General features: G+C 40.0%; 2 protein-coding genes across 2 annotated transcripts in view; both read left to right on the top strand.

Moving 5' to 3' along the window:
- The window catches only part of LOC144987094 (uncharacterized), a 270,314-nt gene that overhangs the window by 207,154 nt on the left and 43,813 nt on the right, over nt 1–19,347 (top strand). The window lies entirely within an intron of this gene.
- Nucleotides 2,947–19,347, top strand: part of LOC144986855 (uncharacterized) — a 265,622-nt gene continuing 249,221 nt past the window's right edge. The window contains exon 1 of the mRNA XM_078935342.1: nt 2,947–3,532. Coding sequence (XP_078791468.1) covers nt 3,388–3,532 — 145 coding nt within the window. The 5' untranslated portion in view covers nt 2,947–3,387. The remainder of the gene's footprint in view (nt 3,533–19,347) is intronic.

Raw genomic sequence — 19,347 nt, 5'->3', positions numbered from 1 at the left:
AACGCAGAGTACTGACCTCTATACGACCACAGCCCTGAACCTGGAGGAACACAGATCTGGTCTATGCTGGTCTCTATGAACCTGATGTTGGAACTTCAGGAACAGCAGAACTGCTACGTTTGTTCTCTTCATCCACAAACAGAGAAACAGATCTTCACAGCAGGAACCACTGTGGACGTCACTAACATGCTTTGGTCCAATCAGACCAGAGATGTTTTCTCTGTTTACTTAGCATTAGCCTAAAAGTAACGTGTGCAGAAACTGGATGTTTCCTTTATCGTCACCTTCTGACCACACAGAGAAAACCATAGAGATCAACCAACATGAAAGAGACAAACAAGACATGAAGCTTCAACAAGGACACTCTACCACAGCAGCTGGATTCCAGTGAGTCTGAAAGGACAACAAAGAAAGAAATGAATCCTGGATGTCAGATAATTGACTATGTTTCCTGTCAGGAAGTTCCTCTCTCCCCCCGACTGCTAAATGCCAAGTTATCTGGAAAAAAACATTATCTAAATCCAACCATGAAGGGACTTGAACCCTCAATCTTCTGATCCGGACTCAGACGCCTTGTCCATGAGGTCACATGGTCTGGAAGAAGCCCCAGTTCCAGCTGACAGAAGTCTGGTTCTGATCCATCAGATCTCACTAGCAACAGAACCAAACCTTCACGTGTTGCAGCAACAGTTTCCATGTTTGGGAGGATCTTCTGAAGAACAGCTCAGTTCCAGAGTCAGTCTTTTATTTTGAAATTCCTCAAGGATGATCATCATGGTGGGATTTCTAGATCTGCATGAACTCATCCTGAATCCAAAAGACACTGGAGCATCAAAGAATCCAACCCATCTCTGCCAACATGAGGCTCTTACTTTGAAAAGTCTCAGACTTCCTGCAGGGAAACAGGCTTTCTGCTGCTGCACTGACAGATGTGCACGAGCTTGAAAGAGCTTCCTGACTGAGGAGCTGCAGACTTTCTCCTGCAGAGCAGCAGCCGACTTCAGCATCGTCATGGGAACACAGTCTGCTGCTGCTTCTGGAAACGTCTTCAAGGCTGTGGTGGGACTTGTTGGTCTGGAGGACAGATTCTCTGAGCAAATGCTGCTTCAGCTTCAAGCTTCAGCTCTTTTCTTCTGGCAGAGCTTAGAAGAAATGGAAACCTCCTTTGTTCTGACTGTTTGCTCCAAATCCCAGATTCAGGAATTCCTCCAAGAAGTTCAGCTCAGAGATCATCAGCAGAGAAAAGCCTGAAGTTCTGATGGAAAATGACAACAGAACATGATCAATATTATTGATCCACATGGAATCCAGAAGAAACTCTGAGGTGAAGACATGAAGACACAAGCTTCAGAGACATGAGGAGAAGTCAGAGTGGATTCATTCTGGACTTTCTTCTCACATCTTCTCTTCAGAACATCTTTGTCTTTGATCCTTCAAATCTTCTGAAATCTGATCATCCATGGATTGTTTTTGTGGGATCAGATCCAGAGTTGCTGAAAGTTCTGCTGCCCTCTGCTGGTCAAAGTGTCCAAACAGCAGAGAGGAGATTCTCTGGGATTCATTGGAGTCCAGATTCTCCTGGATGTGAACAGTCTCTGCTTCTGGAACAGAAGAGTCCTTCTCAGAGCAGCATTGAGGATCTGTTCTGTCCGGCTGAGAGCGCTCCCTGCTGGTAGGAGACAGAACCACATCAGCTGCTTTTCTTTGGCCGTTCAGAAACAGTCTGGAGACTCTAAAAAACCTCCACTTCCTGAAGCAAACGGATGCAGAGCATCATGTTTGATCCTCTTCCTTCAGAAACGGCTCCATTGTTCCATCGCTCAGCAGTTTGACTAAAGCAGCTGAGAGTCTTGATGCAAACAGACCTCAGCAGCTCATCCAGAACGCCATGACAGAAGCACATGCAGCAGCACGTGCACGCTCCCAGAGAACAGCAGCTGATCCAAGTCCTGACTTTGAGGTGAGACCTTTCTGTTCTGCTTGGACCACACTTCAACATGAACTTCATTTCCCATCATTCCATCTGTCAGGAGAGAACAGCTGCAATCAGCTTCCTTCAGGAATGACTGCAGGTAGAAGGATCTTTCATTCTTCAGCACCACCAGGACCCACATCCAGCCCATCAACAGCCAGAACATCAGTGACATCAGCGTCTGATCTTCATCACATCATCATCATCAAAGGACCACCTCTACGTTTTTACAATCTGATGGATTTCAGTCTTTCTGCAGCTTCTCATCAAGTGGATTGACAAATATTTTCATTTCTGTAACACTCTCAGACCTGGAAAAAGCTGAAAGGGTTGAAATAAAACCAGCAAGAATTAATATTTTATAGAAACTACATGTGATATTTATCTAGTTATTAAGAAGGGAAAAAAATCCTTAAGTGTTTATTTTGTGTCAACCTGAAATAATCAGTGATTTAAAAAAAAGTCCAGTTTTTTTATTAAACAAGTCTTTGAAGAAGACACAGAAACAAGAAACGGCGTTACAATCTTTGCAGGATGTTGGTGAAAAATGTTTGCATTCTAAAAATCTTTCATTGTTCATTCATTTTCCACTTTTCTTCATTATGTTATATCTCAGTTAGATACCTCATAAATGTGTTAATCTAATTTAAGTGAGATCTAGGAAACTTCTGTATTGTTTTTTCACATAAAGAATTTCTAAAATATTATTCTTTTTAATTTTTGACTACAGTTTAATGTTTATTTATACTCGTAATTATTCTCTTTAAAACAGTTATTTGAGGGGTTTTTTGCTGTTAAATTTCTTTTTTTCAATTTAGGTTTCTTTGTTCACTTAAAACATTTATTTACCGTTTACTGTAATTCAGGAATACAATAAACAAATATAATTAAGGTTAATTTAACCTCTGATACGTTTTGTAGTCAAATCTGAACATGACGTCACAGCGGCTCTCATAAAGTTTCCCCCAAAATGATTTTTTTTTGTATTATGATTTCATTTTCCTTATTATTTACTGAATTAAAACTTTAAAATAACTGGAAGTATTTTGAACCATATTATAGTTCACACGTTATGCGTTTTTTTTTCAATCAAACTTCTGCACGTGACCCGGAAGTAAACAGCACGAGGCGCTAGCAGCGTTAGCTTGTTAGCAGGCTAGCAGCGTTAGCTTGTGTTGAGAGGACGGTGGTGTTTTGTTGGGACGTTTGTGAGGTTTTTGGACAGAAAGGACGATACGTGGTTCGTGTGGGAACTCTCAGCATTTTCCAAAGTGTCGTAAATGAGTGAAGAAGTGTTGAACGGAAAGACAACGTGGATTGCTGTGATTGTGAGACTAGCAGATGATCGATCGGAGCTGCAGTGAAGAGGACGGCGGTGTTTGTGGGAGTTGGAGCTGAAGATCGGAGCAGGAACCATGTCTTCAGAACCTCAGGAAGGTTCTGTCAGAGAACAACTTTCTGCTGCTGAAGGAACCATCGTCCAGAACGAGGAGGAGCTCTGTCGTCAGCGCAGACGGCTGGATAGCAGCTGGAACCCGCAGCTGCAGCTACACATAGTTGGTACGTTCACTGCTGCAGACAAATAGATCCATGAACGTCTTTGTTTTCCTTGTCTGAGCTGCTATCTGGATCCAAACTGATTATAACTAGATTATAGCTCCAATGGTGCTGGGGGGTATTCCAGGAAGCATGTTTAAACTAGCCTGACTTTAAGCCTGAACTCTGGCTGAAATCCGCCTGAACTTGCTTACTCTGGGTATGTCGGTTCCAAAAGACCGGATATGAGTTGGCGTAATTACGCTCGACTTGGTAACCCTGGGTTAATGCGCGGCATGTACATAAAGACATTTTCAATGGATCGCCGATTTACGGAGTCACCATGGAAACGCGTGGAGAAAAAAAGAGAGCGCGACACTTGAGTGAGGCGGAGTCTGAGCTTTTAAGGACGCGTATGAAGATTATACGTCCATCAAAAAGTAATACGGCTGCATCAGCAAAAGAAAGAGTTTCTGCTTGTAGTAAGAACAGACAAAGTATCTGCACAAGTTTCTGATCTTATTTCCATTTTCCTTGTGACGCACATACATATATAACTTATCCAATTTTGCCAACTTAAACGAATTACTTCTATTGGTAACAAATAATTGAGTTAAATTTATTCAACCTCATTTCACATCTATAAAACTCAGTAATTTTTGTACAACTCATATTTACATATTTATCTAACTAAATCTTTATCATATTTATCTAACTAAATGTCATATTATATTATTAATTCAATTAATCTTTTTTCCATCTTAATTAATTATGATTCTTGAACTCTCATATCTCTACGTTTGAGCCGGCAGATATGCTCAGTTTTATAACAATTAAAAGGACGGAAAAATTGCATGGAGTGTATAAGTTCATTAAAGAATTATCTGTCATTATAATTGCAGCTTAAATGTTAGGAGTGCTATATAAACTCATCATCCTCTATTCACTCTCACTTATGGTGCAGAGACATAAGCTTAGTAGGACAAAATAACTCTGCAAAACACGGTAAAACAGCTAAACAACTAAACACATTTTGTCAAAAACACACACTTAAACCCAAATCCGTCCAGACAGGCAAAGGGAATGGTATCCCAGTATCCCTTGCGGTGCCGATTTAACAGCAGCACCAAAGTTACACCTACTTAATTGAATTAATTTGAATGAATGGAAAATAATTGTCTGAAAACTACGTGTAATTTTTAAGGTGACCTAACAAAAAATGATTTATCTTAACTGAAACAAATAATTAAGTTAGATCAAAGTAAAAAAGTTTCTCTTTCCAACATCCACATGTGGTCTCATCACCCTCTCACGGTGGAAAAAGTATTATCTGAGCTTCTTCATCCACTAAATCATCTTCAAATGGACACTCCATGCGGCTTCACCTCTATGTAAACAAACTAACCAACTAAACCTGCTCCAGACCAGGTTATGTTCAGAGCATGAGTTGCCATGGCAACTTGACCTACCCTGAAACATACCTCCATTTCTGGAACCGAAAGCTGAGGTTATCAACTTCCTTAGCCTCAAACTTACCGTGGGAGCTAGCATAACCTGCTTTCTGGAATACCCCCCTGCTGTCATAGCTTCACCGCTAATGTTATCTTGGATTTGTTAGTTGGTAAACAAAGCGTAAACAAAGGCATGATGGGAAATCAGTTGGCAGTTATTCCCGCCAGGCAGCTTTGATATCCGTGCTGTTTTAATCCCAGTTTTGGAAGGACCACCATTCATGTTTAAAAGTGCCATTAACAGCGCTAACATAAACGAAAGTCTTTGTTTTTAAACAATTGGTTGGAAAAGGAATTTGGGCTATTTCTCATTTAATGGACAAACATGGTAATTATCTTGATCACAACACTTTCTTAACTCTTACAAGAATATGATAATTAAATCCATTCCAATTCTCACTAAAAATGTAGCCCAGCATATAAAGTTGCAACAACATTATTCACAAAAATATAAAAAAAAATTTTTCGAGAGATTTTAAACTGTTTATATTACCCTTCCTCATTAAAAAAAAGATTTTGCAGAATTACAGCACCACAGAAACTAAAAATATATGAACATTATATCTATCTATCTATCTCACAAAGCAAAAGAAGTGACCTTTTAAAATATTGAATGATATTTACCCTTCCAGTCATTTTTACATATTCGCTTTAATTGGGATAACGATCTTTGTGTATTTTGTGGAAATGATGTAGAAAATGTAGAATATCTATTAAAAAGTTTTGGTCATATTTTCATAATTGGTTGAAAACAAAAGATATTATCATAAACCCTTTAAATTGGAATACCATTAAAATCTGATTACTATTAATTGATAAAATTCTGAACTTTCTGATTAATGTATTGATTGTGATTTCAAAGCATTTCATACACAACTGTAAATTATTAAAGTGAAACTTCACATTAATGGATTAATAAACCATCTCAAACTATTCCATAAATCTTTGCATTATATGAATCACAAGAAAGCTCAGACGTTTAATTTATTTGATCTATTTAAGCTTTGGTAAACTATAAATTTGCTTATATTTGTTTTTGACTACCTTCATCTCACTGATATTGATGTCATTGACAGAAATGCCATGATTGTTTGTTAAATAATTGCTTCAATAAAAAAACACACACAGTAGGGATGGCCCGTTTGACAGAGACGCTCCGCCGCTTGTTTCACCTTCTTAAAAAAACATGGATCAGCATAATGTTTCGGGGCGTGTGTCAACTAGTGCAGATCACGTGGTTCACTGCTACTCAGGATCGTTTCAACTCTGTTTCTCCAATTAATACAGTACACTATGAACGTTATCAATGATGAAAAAAATACTTCTACAAATAAACAATGGCAAATGTACTGTTGTTATAGAGATAGCTCAGAGATAAAGTCATAGCTTCTGTATCCAGAGATTCTGGGTTCAAGACCAGTTTTCCTTTTTTTGTTTCCTTTTTTGCCTTGTGTTTATTTTCTTCATGTGATGTGTATTTTGCTGTGTAAAGCATTTCTCACAGAAAACCTAACTCATTGTGTGATTTTACGTTTTTTTATCACTATTAACAACATTGTTTTGTTTTAAGTTTTCTCATTATAATATATTATAATAATAATATCAAAAAATTATTGTGTATTGGACACTTCAGCAAAGACTGCAGAAAACGGATCTCCTGTGAAAAGTGTGTTCTTCAACATCCCAATATACTTCACATTCCTCAAATAAGAAATAACCATAGTCAAACTGAAAAGACAGAGGTGTCAGTGGACAGCACCATGGTGTCAAGTGGGCTCACTGGGGCTGGTAATGATAATGTTAAACTCCCTATCGTTCCTGTACAAGTCAAGTCCAAGAAGGGTGACAAAATCATTTCCACTTATGCTTTCTTGGATCCAGGGAGTACAGCAGTCTTTTGCACAGAAGCACTAAGTAACAAGCTAGAACTCACAGGAAAGAAATCACGCATTCTCTTGAGGACTATGGGCCAAGAGAAAGTTTTGAGCTGTTATGTTGTTTCAGGATTAGAGGTTGCTGGTTTACAAGGTGACAACTTCTGTGAGCTGCCAAAGACTTATACACAGCAGCATATGCCTGTCCACAAAGGGAACATCCCAAAAGAAATGGATCTTCAAAGATGGACATATTTGGAACCTGTTAAGTTGCCTGAGATAGACTCAGATATTGAGCTTCTAATTGGAGCAAATGTTCCCCAGGCTTTGGAGCCATTGGAAGTTATTAACAGTGAAGATAGAAGACCCTATGCTATCAGAACAAAGCTGGAAGGGACAGTGAATGGACCTCTGAGAAGAGAAACTGATTGAGCAACCAACTGTGAGCACTCAGAGATATCAGTCAACAGAGTGTCGGCGGTGGAGTTGGAGTAACTTTGGCAGCAGCATGACGACTGGACACAGAAACTGAGCCAAGAAAAGGAAACCTCCAGCAAACAACTTAATGATCTTAAAGAAATGCTAAAGGTGAAGGACAGGAAGATGGAGGGGAAGCTGGCCAAACTGAAGACGGCATCCAAGGACAGAGAGGCTGAGCTTCTGAAAAAAGTGCAGGCAGCGCAGGAAAAGCAGGAAGACAAGGAGTGTCAGGCAGTGCGGGAGGCCAGATGCAAGGAGTTGGAGAGGTGCGAGGAGCTGCTGGCTATTGCACACAAGGCCATCAGTCAAAGGATGCAGAGCTGGAGAGGAGTGTGACGTCCGTACCAGGGACAGAACCATCCAACAGCTCAGACTGGACAATCTAACAGAAGATGTGATAAAACACAAGCTCTACAGTAAGGCCTGTAAAGACGGGAAAGGAGCGCATGTTGGAGGAAATGCGATTGGCTCTAGTGGAGCAGGACAACATGCAGGAGAAGATGGAAACAGTCCTGGAGGAGAAGCTTACCCACATCCAGGAACTCTGCAACGAGGTGGACAGGATGAAGAGCATGCTGCTGCAGCATGACTTGACTGATGGACATGAGTGTGACATAAGGACTGATAAGGTCATCCGTATGAGAAGAAAAGAAGATGGGACATCAATTATGGACTTTATGCTAGGTTTTTAATAATTCATATTATTAAAGCCAGTTTAATTCAACTTTCATAATTCAACTTGGCCGTTCAATCACCCTGTTCTTCCTCAAAAAATACAGCAGTAGCTTTAGAAGTGTGTTTTGGATCATTGTCGTGTTGGAAAAGTGGTCAATGACCAATGAAGTACTGGCAGCATCTTCTTCTTCAGTATAGAGCACTACATTGTTGAGTTCATGATCCCATCAATGAAATGCAGCTCCCCCACACCAGCAGCACTCATGCAGCCCCACACCAGGACACAGCCACCACCATGTTTTACTGTAGGCACCATGCTTTTATCTTTCAAATCCTCACCATTGCAATGCTGTACGGTTTAAAACCATTAATTTTGAAAATGGTGATCTTTGTCTCTTTACTCCAGAGTATTGAGTCTCAGTAGTCTTCATCTGTTTCAACATGAGCCCTAGTAAATTCTAAGCATGCTTTTTTGTGGATGTGCTTTAGGAGAGGCTTCCTTCCTGGACGATAACCAAGCATGCCATTCCCTCTGCAGTGTGCGCCGTATGGCGTCACGGGAAACAGTGTCTCCAGTTTAGCTTTCTACTGCTTTAGCTTACTGCAGTGAACTTTCATTGTGGTTTTCTTCAAGCCTTCTTATCAGAAGACCCTCCTGTCGAGATGTAAGCTTGCTTGGACGACCTGGACATCTCTGTATGATTGTGACACTTCCATCTTTCTATAATTTTTGCTTTTGCAGTAGTAAATTTGACTGATATGTAAAGCTTTGCTGATCTTGTAGCCCTCACTTTTTTGTGCAAAGAAAGGATTTCCTTTCTGAGATTTGGTGACATTTCTTTTCCACGGGGAGCCATTGCTGACAGCATGAAATGGGAAGGGCTGTTCTTTGTTAAGAAATGCCCTTTTATGGTCACCTGTGTGCTGGACACCTCTTAAATAAGTCAGTAGTTTCAACTGTGGTTAGATGCCTGTTAATAAAAAATTTGTAATCTCAAGTTTGTCTTTTGTCATAAGACTATGACTGAACTGTACTCATTTTTGCAACATTTGTCCCACACTGGACCATAAAATTATTAAAAATGTCATGAATTTTTTTTTAAGGTGCTTTTTAATTACTATTCTATATATATTTAAGCATTTATGTTTTGGGCTGGCCCCTGCCTTGCTCCTCTTTTCAGCCAGCAGGTGTGTTGATAACATTTGAGTGTGTGTGTGGACAGGCCCCGCCCTTTTTGCACTACATTTGAACCTTACTGTAATGATAAACAACCAGTAAACTTGTTGTTTTATGCTGCTTCATGGTCTTATCCCCCCACTCCTATTATCACCCCCCCCCCCTCTCTCTAACCTCCCTCTCTCTTCTTCCCTTCTTTCCTTTTCCGTCCGGTCCAACACTAAAGATTTTCAAACATGATTGAAATTAATAAAGTTTGGCCTCAATTACAAAAGGGGTTTATTCAGACATACCTCTGGTTTGTCTGAAGATTAATAACCCCTATTGTTAAAGTAAAATATGTCCAACAAAAGAGGCCGTCAGCTCTCATCTGCCTGCCCAGCTGTTGGACAGGACAAGTTAAAAAAAAAACATTTATGTTTTGATTTCAAATTTATTTATTTATTGACAATTTAAATGAATGAATGACGCATTTATTCAATTATTTTATATCCAATTTATTTATTTAAATGAGTCTCTTCTGGTCCTCCAGACTCCTCAGACATTTTCTCCAATGATCACAGAGTTTGATGCTTGAAAAAAACCCAAAAGTCCTGGAAACATATAAAAGGTATCAACTATAAAAGGTATAAAGAAAATGTTTAAATTTTGTTTTTGTGTCCCTGCAGTCCTCCCCCAGCATTGGATGACTGAAGAGGAAGATCTCTGCAACCAGCAGAGGAACTTCAGAGTGGAACAGGAGGAACCAGAACCTCCACAGATGAAAGAGGAACTGGAGGAAATTCAAGAGGAACAGGAGGAACCAGAACCTCCACGGATTAAAGAGGAACAGGAGGAACCAGAACCTCCACAGATTAAAGAAGAACAGCAGGACTTTAATGTAACTGATAGTCAGGATGAAGAAGGAAACCAACATGAAGAATCAACATCAACTACAGATGAGGAGACAGAATCAACATCAACTACAGATGAAGAGACAGACCCACAGAACAGAGATCAGAGGAAGAGAAGAGACATAAGTCATGTCCAAAATGAGGACAGCTCTCACATGTCACCAGGTCAGTGTGACTCTGATGTTAGAAAAAATCCCAAGAAGGCAAATCTTGGTAAGAAATACAAACAATCTCAAAAAGAAGAGAGACTTTCCTCTATCAAGTCTGGTAAAAACTCAAGAATCATTACTAAACCTTCTGACTACATGGAAACTGGGTCTGATGAAAGATGTTATATCTGTAAAGAATGTGGTAAAAGCTTTAGTAACAAATCTCTGTTCAGAATTCACGCAAGAATCCATGCAGGAGATAAGAGATTTTCTTGTAAAGAATGTAGTAAGAGTTTTAATCAAATATCTCATCTCAAAACACACATGAGAACTCACACAGGAGAAAAGCCTTTTTCTTGTAAAGAATGTAGAAAGAGTTTTAGTCAAATGTCTAATCTCAAAAAACATATGAGAATTCACACAGGAGAAAAGCCTTTTTCTTGCGAAGAATGTAAAAAAAGTTTTAGTCAAATATCTAATCTCAAAAAACACATGAGAACTCACATAGGAGAGAGGCCATTTTCTTGTGAAGAATGTAAAAAAAGTTTTAGTCGTGTATGTAGTCTCAAAGCACACATGAGAATTCACACAGGAGAGAGGCCTTTTTCTTGTAAAGAATGTAAAAAAAGTTTTAATGATCCATCTCATCTCAAAGCACACATGAGAACTCATACAGGAGAAAAGCCTTTTTCATGTAAAGAATGTGATACAAGTTTTAGTTGTATATCCCATCTCAAAACACACATGAGAACTCATACAGGAGAAAAGCCTTTTTCTTGTAAAGAATGTAGAAAGAGTTTTAGTCAAATGTCTAATCTCAAAAAACACATGAGAATTCACACAGGAGAGAGGCCTTTTTCTTGTAAGTAATGTGATACAAGTTTTAGTCATATATCTCATCTCAAAAAAGACATGAGAATTCACACTGGAGAAAAGCCTTTTTCTTGCGAATAGAATATAATAGAATAGAATAGAATAGAATAGAATAGAATAGAATAGAATAGAATAGAATAGAATAGAAAAGGTCTTTAATAATCCCTGAGGAAATTTAAAAATGGCCATCTGCTCACACTCATAAAACACATACACATATTAAAAACAATAAAAATAGTAAAAATAGCAAAAGACTAAAAAGATTAATAGATAAAAAGATTAATAATATAAAAAACAGTGGGTAGAAAATGAAATAAAATTAATAAATAAAAACAAGAATTACAAGAAATTGCTTCTAAGATGCCCTGCCAGAGAATTGTATTGCCTGATGGCACGAGGAACAAAAGATTGCTTCAGTCTTTCTGTGGAGCTGCGCTGGGACAGCAGTCTGTTGCTGAAAGTGCTCCTCCTGCTGGTGAAGGCCTCATGTAGGGGATATGAGATATTCCTCATGATGGCCCTGAACCTGGTCAGAGTTTTTTTGTTTTGCCACCTCCTCCACAAGATCCAGCTTCAGTCCCACCACAGAGCTTGCCCTCTTGATGATCTTGTTGAGCCTGCAGATGTTCTTCTTGCTGGTATTGCACCAGCACCCAGCAGCATAGAGGAGAGCACTTTCCATCACTGCACTGACTTATAAAACATGTGGAGCAGTTTAGTGCAGATGTTAAAGGAGCGCAGCCTCCGGAGAAAGTACAGCCTGGATTGGGTCGTCTTGTAAAGCTGGTCCGTGTTGGTAGTCCAGTCCAGCTTGTGGTCCAACACAACCCCCAGGTACTTGTAGGTCTGTACCATCTCCACACTTTCTCCCTCTATCTCTATCTACACGGGCTGAGGAGTTCGGGCTTTCCTTCTGAAATCCAGAACCATCTCCTTGGTCTTCTGGATGTTCAGCTGCAGCTTATTCTCCCTGCACCAGGCCACAAAGTCCTCAACCAGCCGCCTGTACTCCCCCTCCTCTTCTCCTTTGATGTAAGCCACAATAGCTGTATCGTCCGAAAACTTCTGCATGTGGCAGGTTGAGGTGTTATAGCGGAAGTCGGATGTATACAGCGTGAAAAGAAGAGGAGACGGCACAGTCCCCTGTGGTGCCCCTACACTGCAGCTGAGGGTACTGGAGACAGGCCCCTCCATGCGGACATACTGCTGCCTGTTGGTCAGAAAGTCCATGATCCAGGACACCAAGAATGGTTGCACAGTCATTCTAGTGAGCTTCTCCTGCAGCAGGTGAGGATGGATGGTGTTAAAGGCACAGGAGAAGTCAAAGAAAAGCATTCTCACAGCGCCGCCTCCTTCATCCAGGTGGGAATAGGTGCGATGTAGCAAGTAGAGGATTGCATCCTCCACCCCTACTCTCTCCCTGTATGCGAACTGCAGTGGATCTTGGACATGCTGCACTTGTGGCCTCAGTTGCTGAAGCACTAACCTCTCAAAGGTCTCAAAGGCGAAGACTGTAATTCAAGTTTTAGTTGGAGATCTAGTCTTAAGACACACATGAGAACTCACAAGACTTTCTCTTCACAAAAAATGTAATAAAGGAGTTAGTGTAAACTCTAAATTCTAAACTTTTCTGATAAGAGGTCGATACCTCAACCTCTGCACCACAGTCAAAGACTTTATTTTACAGGAGGGAAAAATCTGATGGCCTCCATACCATTTTGATGAAGTAACTTCATTAGAGGGAGGCACAAGTGAGTATTTAATGTGTAGAAATGAAGTTTTCTACAAATGTATTGTTATAATATGATATTCCTACTTTCTAGGAATTTTCTTTTAGGTTTTCATCTCTACATCAAAAGCAAAAAAACGTAATGATCAATACATTTGAGTCTTTGTGTAATGATATTAGAGTTTTACTGCTGACAAAATATGTACAACTTTTTCACAAAATAAATTGTTTTACATGTACCTGGAAATAGAAATGAGTTGTTTTGAGTCATTAGAGCTAATTCTTGAATGTCTTCATTATGGTTGAAATGTTTTTTTACATCTTTATTTCTAACACTTTTAATGTGATCAGTGAACATTTAATAAATATTTAAACACAAAGTAGTGACTGCAGTATATACCGTAATTTGCCGGACTATAAGCCGCTACTTTTTTCCTGCGCTTACAGCCCTGCGGCTTATTCACTGACGCTGCTAATTTATGGATTTAATTGGCAGCCGCCATGTTTGTACTTTCGGACTCTGAATGGTTTGAATTCTCTATCCAACTCCAAGCAACAAGCCACTTATTTTTGAACGCACCTCTAAGCAGCCAAACAGCATGGACCTCACTTCAGGTCTCAGACACTTCAGTCATGGTTCAACAAAAAGAAACACGCATGCCCGGCCGCATCCCAGAATCCTTTGGTTCCATTAGACCAGACGTGCACGTGATCGCCACTACAATATGATGCAGCTTTCAAGTTAAAAGCAATCGTTAAAAGCAGCATGAAAAAATCCACCATCACCAACGGGTTTGGAAAAGCCGGTCAGCTGCGTGACGGAGAGAACAGCGCATGCTCAGGAGTGAATTTACCTAAGAGTCATAGTGACTTGGCTGGCTGCACGTAAATATGTGCGAATAACATCAGCCTTTATTTTGTCGGGACACGACTGGAAACACAAATCGACGTGATCGTTTTTACGGTTTCTAAGGACTGAGCGGATTTTTGCATTGAAAAGCTCACACCGACCCACAGCCTCCGTGTGAGCTGGAGACATGTTCTCCTGCTGCTCGATCACATAGAGCTGCGGGACCGATGGCAGTTTGAAGGCTCCCACACGTAACAACTCATCCGCCCCTCATCCACAAAACGCTCAGTATTAAGTCCGATTGCTCTGCACAGACACGATTTGCTCTGTCCACCGGCGCAATGTGGATGAAGCGCTCCTCCCTGGAGCCGCCCTGGCCAGGGGTGTCGGAGAAAATAGAAAGGGGAGACAAGTAGCGCGCGGGGCGAGCGCGGAGCGCAGAGGCGTCCGCGGAGCAACAGTGTTTGTTGTGGAAGGAAACTTCTGACGCACACGCCGCTCTGAAGCGCTGGTATCGCGCTGAGGCACGCGCTTTTCAGTCGTCGCTGCTTTATTTTACTGGTGTGTTTTTTTAACCAGCCCCGTTACCACCATAATGATGCCGCGACACAAGCGGAAGGAGAGCTGTTCCCGTTCACCCCTCCATCCACTGCTGCTCCTTGCTCATTCTTAAACACGTACAACAGTGTGGCGAGACGGGCGTTGGCCCCGCCTTTAGCCCCTAAGACTCATGGGAAATGGGGGATCGAGGATATAAATTTCCTCATCATAACTGAGGGATGTAATGTTGATTATATGGTTACTGTTTGTAATTTTATGTATGATACCTAGATTGTCAATAAGTAAAAAACAAAACAAACAAAAAAAAAAACATAACTGAGGAACTTGTGAACAGAATAGATGTGTCAGAATGACCATGTTCCCTAATACATGCGGCTTGTACTCTGACGCGGCTTGTGTATGTATAAAAGTAGTTAAACACGTGAAAATGGGTGGGTGCGGCTTGTAATTGGCTTGTAATTAGTCCGGAATTTACGTTACTTTGTTAGGTCATGTAATAGGGGTAGTTGTACCGTACTGTTGAAACGTAGTTGTACCAAACTGTTTCGGTATGGCAGTTTTGGTTCGGTTCACCTTTGTACCGTTTTGGTTTTTAATTTTTTTTTTTGTTGTTGTTTTTGTTCCCCAATGTATTAACTTTGTGCCCAGACAGAACTAATGTTAACCGCAAGTTTTTTTATTTTATTTATTTATTTATTTTTCCACTTGTGGAACAACTGAGCAAACAGATTAGAGCTGCAGGCCTTTTGTGTTGGACAGGTTTTACTATCACAAAAAGAGGTTATAGAACTTTAGAAGCCAGAGTGTAGATTTGTATTAACCCCTTTTTGTTGTATAATTTTCAGCAAAATCAAATATAGGAAAAAAGTGAGATGACACAACGCATGCGAAAACTTTTTTGGCGCTGGCAGTGGCACGCTAAGTATCACGCTAAGTAGCGCTCAAAGTGGTCAGCAAAATCAAAGATAGGACAAAAGCGAGATTTGACACAATGCATGTAAAAACATGCATTTTGCAAACGCAAAAAACGTTTTTGAAAGCAAAAAAAAGTCAAGCAGAATAAAAAATTATTAAAAAGCAAATATTTAATATTTTCACTTACAACTTAGAAAGTTTTGTGTGCAACGTGGTGGCAGAAATATCCCTCCATATTTCTCAAGGTTTTTTCCATCTGCGATGACACGGTGAGATGAGAGGACATCAGTGTGCTTCTGGAACACATACAGAAATAGTAACTTGGCATTAAACGACACTGAAGGAGTATTCTAAAGATTTTCAAACAGAGTTGTGTTTAAAGAGATATCCTGTTGAGTTGAAGATTGTTTTTCAATTTTTTTTTAATAAGCTAACCACAAGTTGGACGATATAGCAAGCTAACGAGCTAGCATGCTTGTGCATGATGAAGCCAAGAAAAATGTTGCTTATATGTCTCTGTAATTACTTCAACTTGTTTTTGTATTTACTTTAAGGAAAAATTCTATTTAAAATGTATGATTTCCTTGTTAATATTGAGAATGTGCTAGATATTATTTTTTTTAAGTTGATGCAAGTATAAAAGCTGGAGTTGGCTAACTGTCTGACACGTGTGTGTAGCTGTTTTTTCTTCCCCGACTGCTTCATGGAGTGGACTGATGCATGTAGCGTTATTTGGAACACTAAAATTAAATGTTAAAAAAATACTACTGCGTCTTTGTAATAATTTACTCACTTCAATGTAATAACTTAGATAAACAGTGCAGTAAAGAACCAAATATATCAAATGGCCTTCTCACTGCAAATAAGAACAGTGGAAATAAAAATGCACAATGTTGTGTTTTAATTAATTTTACACTTTGGGTTGCATAATTTATTATTCAGGCGAAATATGATCTTTTATTGATATGAAATGATCATTGTGTTTTACAGTGCTGGTAGTCCTGTTCATTTTCTCTCCTTAGTAGGGTTATGATTACATAATGTAGGAAAGAAATCTTCGCTTTTCAGTTCTTTCCATACATGCGTGTTCAGTAGTTGAGAGTGAAGCAAACAAGGATTCAACCGGATTAAAAACACACTAAGTTTATTTCCCTGACAATAGTTCTAGCACAGATTAAAACATTACTGACGCACAAGTTACGTGGGAATTACTCGTAGATTGTCTTGAGAGCAATGGAAAACTTTAAACAGTCCTTTTAACATGTGTTTGAATCTCCGCCTTCCGGAAAGATCATGGCCGCTGCTCCTCTGCCCCTGGTCGCTCTGATTCGTCGGCAGATGTCCTTCCTGCTCTCACTGGCCAATAGCTGGAGTATCAGCCTCAGAGTTCGCTCCTCCCAGCTTTAGGGGGAGATCAGCTTCAACTTCCACATGAGAACATGAATATTCACACTTTCCCAGGGGAAGAACCTTAAATCCAGATGGTACGGATGTAGCCCATGGCATATTTATGGCACCTATGGAAAACTCCTAACTTTGCACAAAGAACATCCTATTTCTTCACAGGATACTGGCACCATAAACCATAAAGGAATGTCACAGGACTATAAGTCTAGATAGTTCAAAATGAGTTAACTTCACACTAAAGATAAAGCTGTAACATAATGAAAAATAAGATATTAAAACATACATTTTCTATAATAATCACATCCCTACTAAGGAGAGAAAATAATATAATAACATAATCACTTTGAATCAGCTGATTCTGCAGCACAGAAAAGAGGCTTTGTTACGGTATATCAGGATGACCCAAATGCAGGACCAGACTCCAACGTTGAAGGAAGATCCAGAACTCTTTTAATAAAAAAAACAACACATTTGGTGGTTAAAACTCCACTAAAATAACCAGGGGGGTATTCCAGGAAGCATATTTAAACTAGGCTGACTTTAACCCTGAACTCTGGCTGAAATCCACCTGAACTTGCTTACTCTGGGTATGTCGGTTCTAAAAGACCGGATATGAGTTGGTAACCCTGGGTTAATGCACGTGCATGGCAAGTACATGAAGACATTCTAAGAGTCACCTTGAAAACGCGTGGAGAAAAAAAGAGAGAGAGCGCTACACTTCAGTGAGACAGAGTCTGAGATTATAATGATGGCTGTAGGAAAGAATCTGTGCGCTTTGCAGATCTTTCCATGCGTGTTCCAAAGTCAGGAGAATTAAACCAGGATTCGACCGGATAGAAATACACAAAATTTTCAATTCAAACAATTTTTCAACAATAGTTCTAGAACAAATTAAAAGAGATCATCTGGGTTCTCAGTCTATATTATCTGCAAATGCACAAGAAGCTACATGCGCTGTAGAATGCAGGCTGACTGAGAGACAAAGAAATTCCTCCGAGCAGACTCTTTTCAATGGCGAATCAAATGTCCTCCTCCTGGACACATCTTGGCGGCCAAACTCCTCCCCTGGACGCTCTGATTGGCTGACAGAGGCGCCGCCTGCTTCCATATTTGGAGGTGCACGTCACCAAAATGGCCACCACATCTGCACACGCTCAGTTTGGACAGCAGAAATTCCAGAGTAAGGCGCTGGGCCACAGGTCAGCTCCTCTTCGACATGAGATAGGTTTTATAGCTCTTTTCCCAGGGTTTGAATCCTTTGAACAGATAATAAAATTCTGGCCAGTATAATTTCCTAATTCTACAGGAAGGTCTGAACAGGGGAAAGTTTGCCTGCTGCAGTCATAAACCAAAAAGGAATGTCACAGAAGAACAATTCTTTAGAGTTCAAAAAGAGTTTACGACACACTAAAGCACACTAAACCTCAAGTAATAAAAAGATGCAATAGAAAACATTCATTTCTTCACGGCGTATGGAGAATATAAAGCCATCAAAAATTATGAGGAATTCTGATTCTGATGGACTTCATAAAGATGACTCCTCCTACTTTGGTTACTGTAGAAAAACTCAAAGAACTAAAATCAATCCAGTTTGGATGTCTCTTCCTGTTTGTCTTTCATCCAAATGAATTTCCCCAAAGAAAAGTCATTTTTCAACTCCAAAGACTCCCACAGTGAGACACCTGCTGACTGTTCTTTGTAACTGCATCTGCAGCTTCTAGAAACATCTTTGTTTCATATTTTCAAACAGTTTGTTTTCTTCACATGAAGCCTAAAGAAATGTCCTCAGAATGATGGAAAGTTTTTCTGCAGCTTGAAGCTGTTCTAGAAGATTTTCTTCTTTAGTGCAGAGAAATCTCTCATTTGATGAGACGGAGGAACTGCAGCAACGTTTCCTGGAAAACCTCCACATTTCATTGAAACCATGTTGGAACTTTGAGGTCACATGGTCTGGAAGAAGCCCCAGTTCCAGCTGACAGAAGTCTGGTTCTGATCCATCAGATCTCACTAGCAACAGAAGCAAACCTTCACGTGTTGCAGCAACAGTTTCCATGTTTGGGAGGATCTTCTGAAGAACAGCTCAGTTCCAGATCACATCATGATGTTTGATGTTTTCTTCATTCCAGGAAATCATCTGTGTCTCCTTTGATCTGTGCTGAGTCAGCACTTTGACTTCTTTTCTACTTTAGATCCATCATTTACAATCAAGGATGTATAGATATATATGATCTAGAACTTCTTTCTAGGATTCTGATGGACTTCATAAAGATGACTCCTCCCACTTTGATTTCTGTCAAATGTAGAAAAACTCAAAGAACCAAAATCAATCCAGTTTGGATCAATTCTGTCTTTCAGATCTTTGGAAAAACTGAAGGAATCTCTGCATTCCAGATTTCTTCTTGGGTTTTGGTTTCTGCAGGTTTTCAATCTTCTCTTTGATCTGATTGAATGTGTCCATCAAGGTCTTTGAAAGCATCATTTTCTCCTCCTCCTCCTCCTTCTTGAGGGTCTCTGTGAGTGAGGAGATCTCCCCCAAAAGGGAGGACTGTTCTTGCTGCCGTTCTCCTTCCAGGTTCTTGTGGTTCTCCATCAGAGCTGGTCTCCATGGGACTGTTGCCTCCCTCTGTGGTGTCAGTCAGTCAGGAGGTGGGAGGGAGGGAGGGAGGGAGGGAGGGTGTCTTTGTCCTTCTGGAGTCTGGGAGCTTCAGCTCCCCAGACACAAAAAACATTCTATCAATTTCACAA

Source organism: Oryzias latipes, chromosome 2 (assembly GCF_053564925.1).
Source record: "Oryzias latipes strain Hd-rR chromosome 2, Olatipes_Hd-rR_3.1".
Lineage (NCBI taxonomy): Eukaryota > Metazoa > Chordata > Actinopteri > Beloniformes > Adrianichthyidae > Oryzias > Oryzias latipes.
This window is presented reverse-complemented; position numbering and strand designations above follow the sequence as displayed.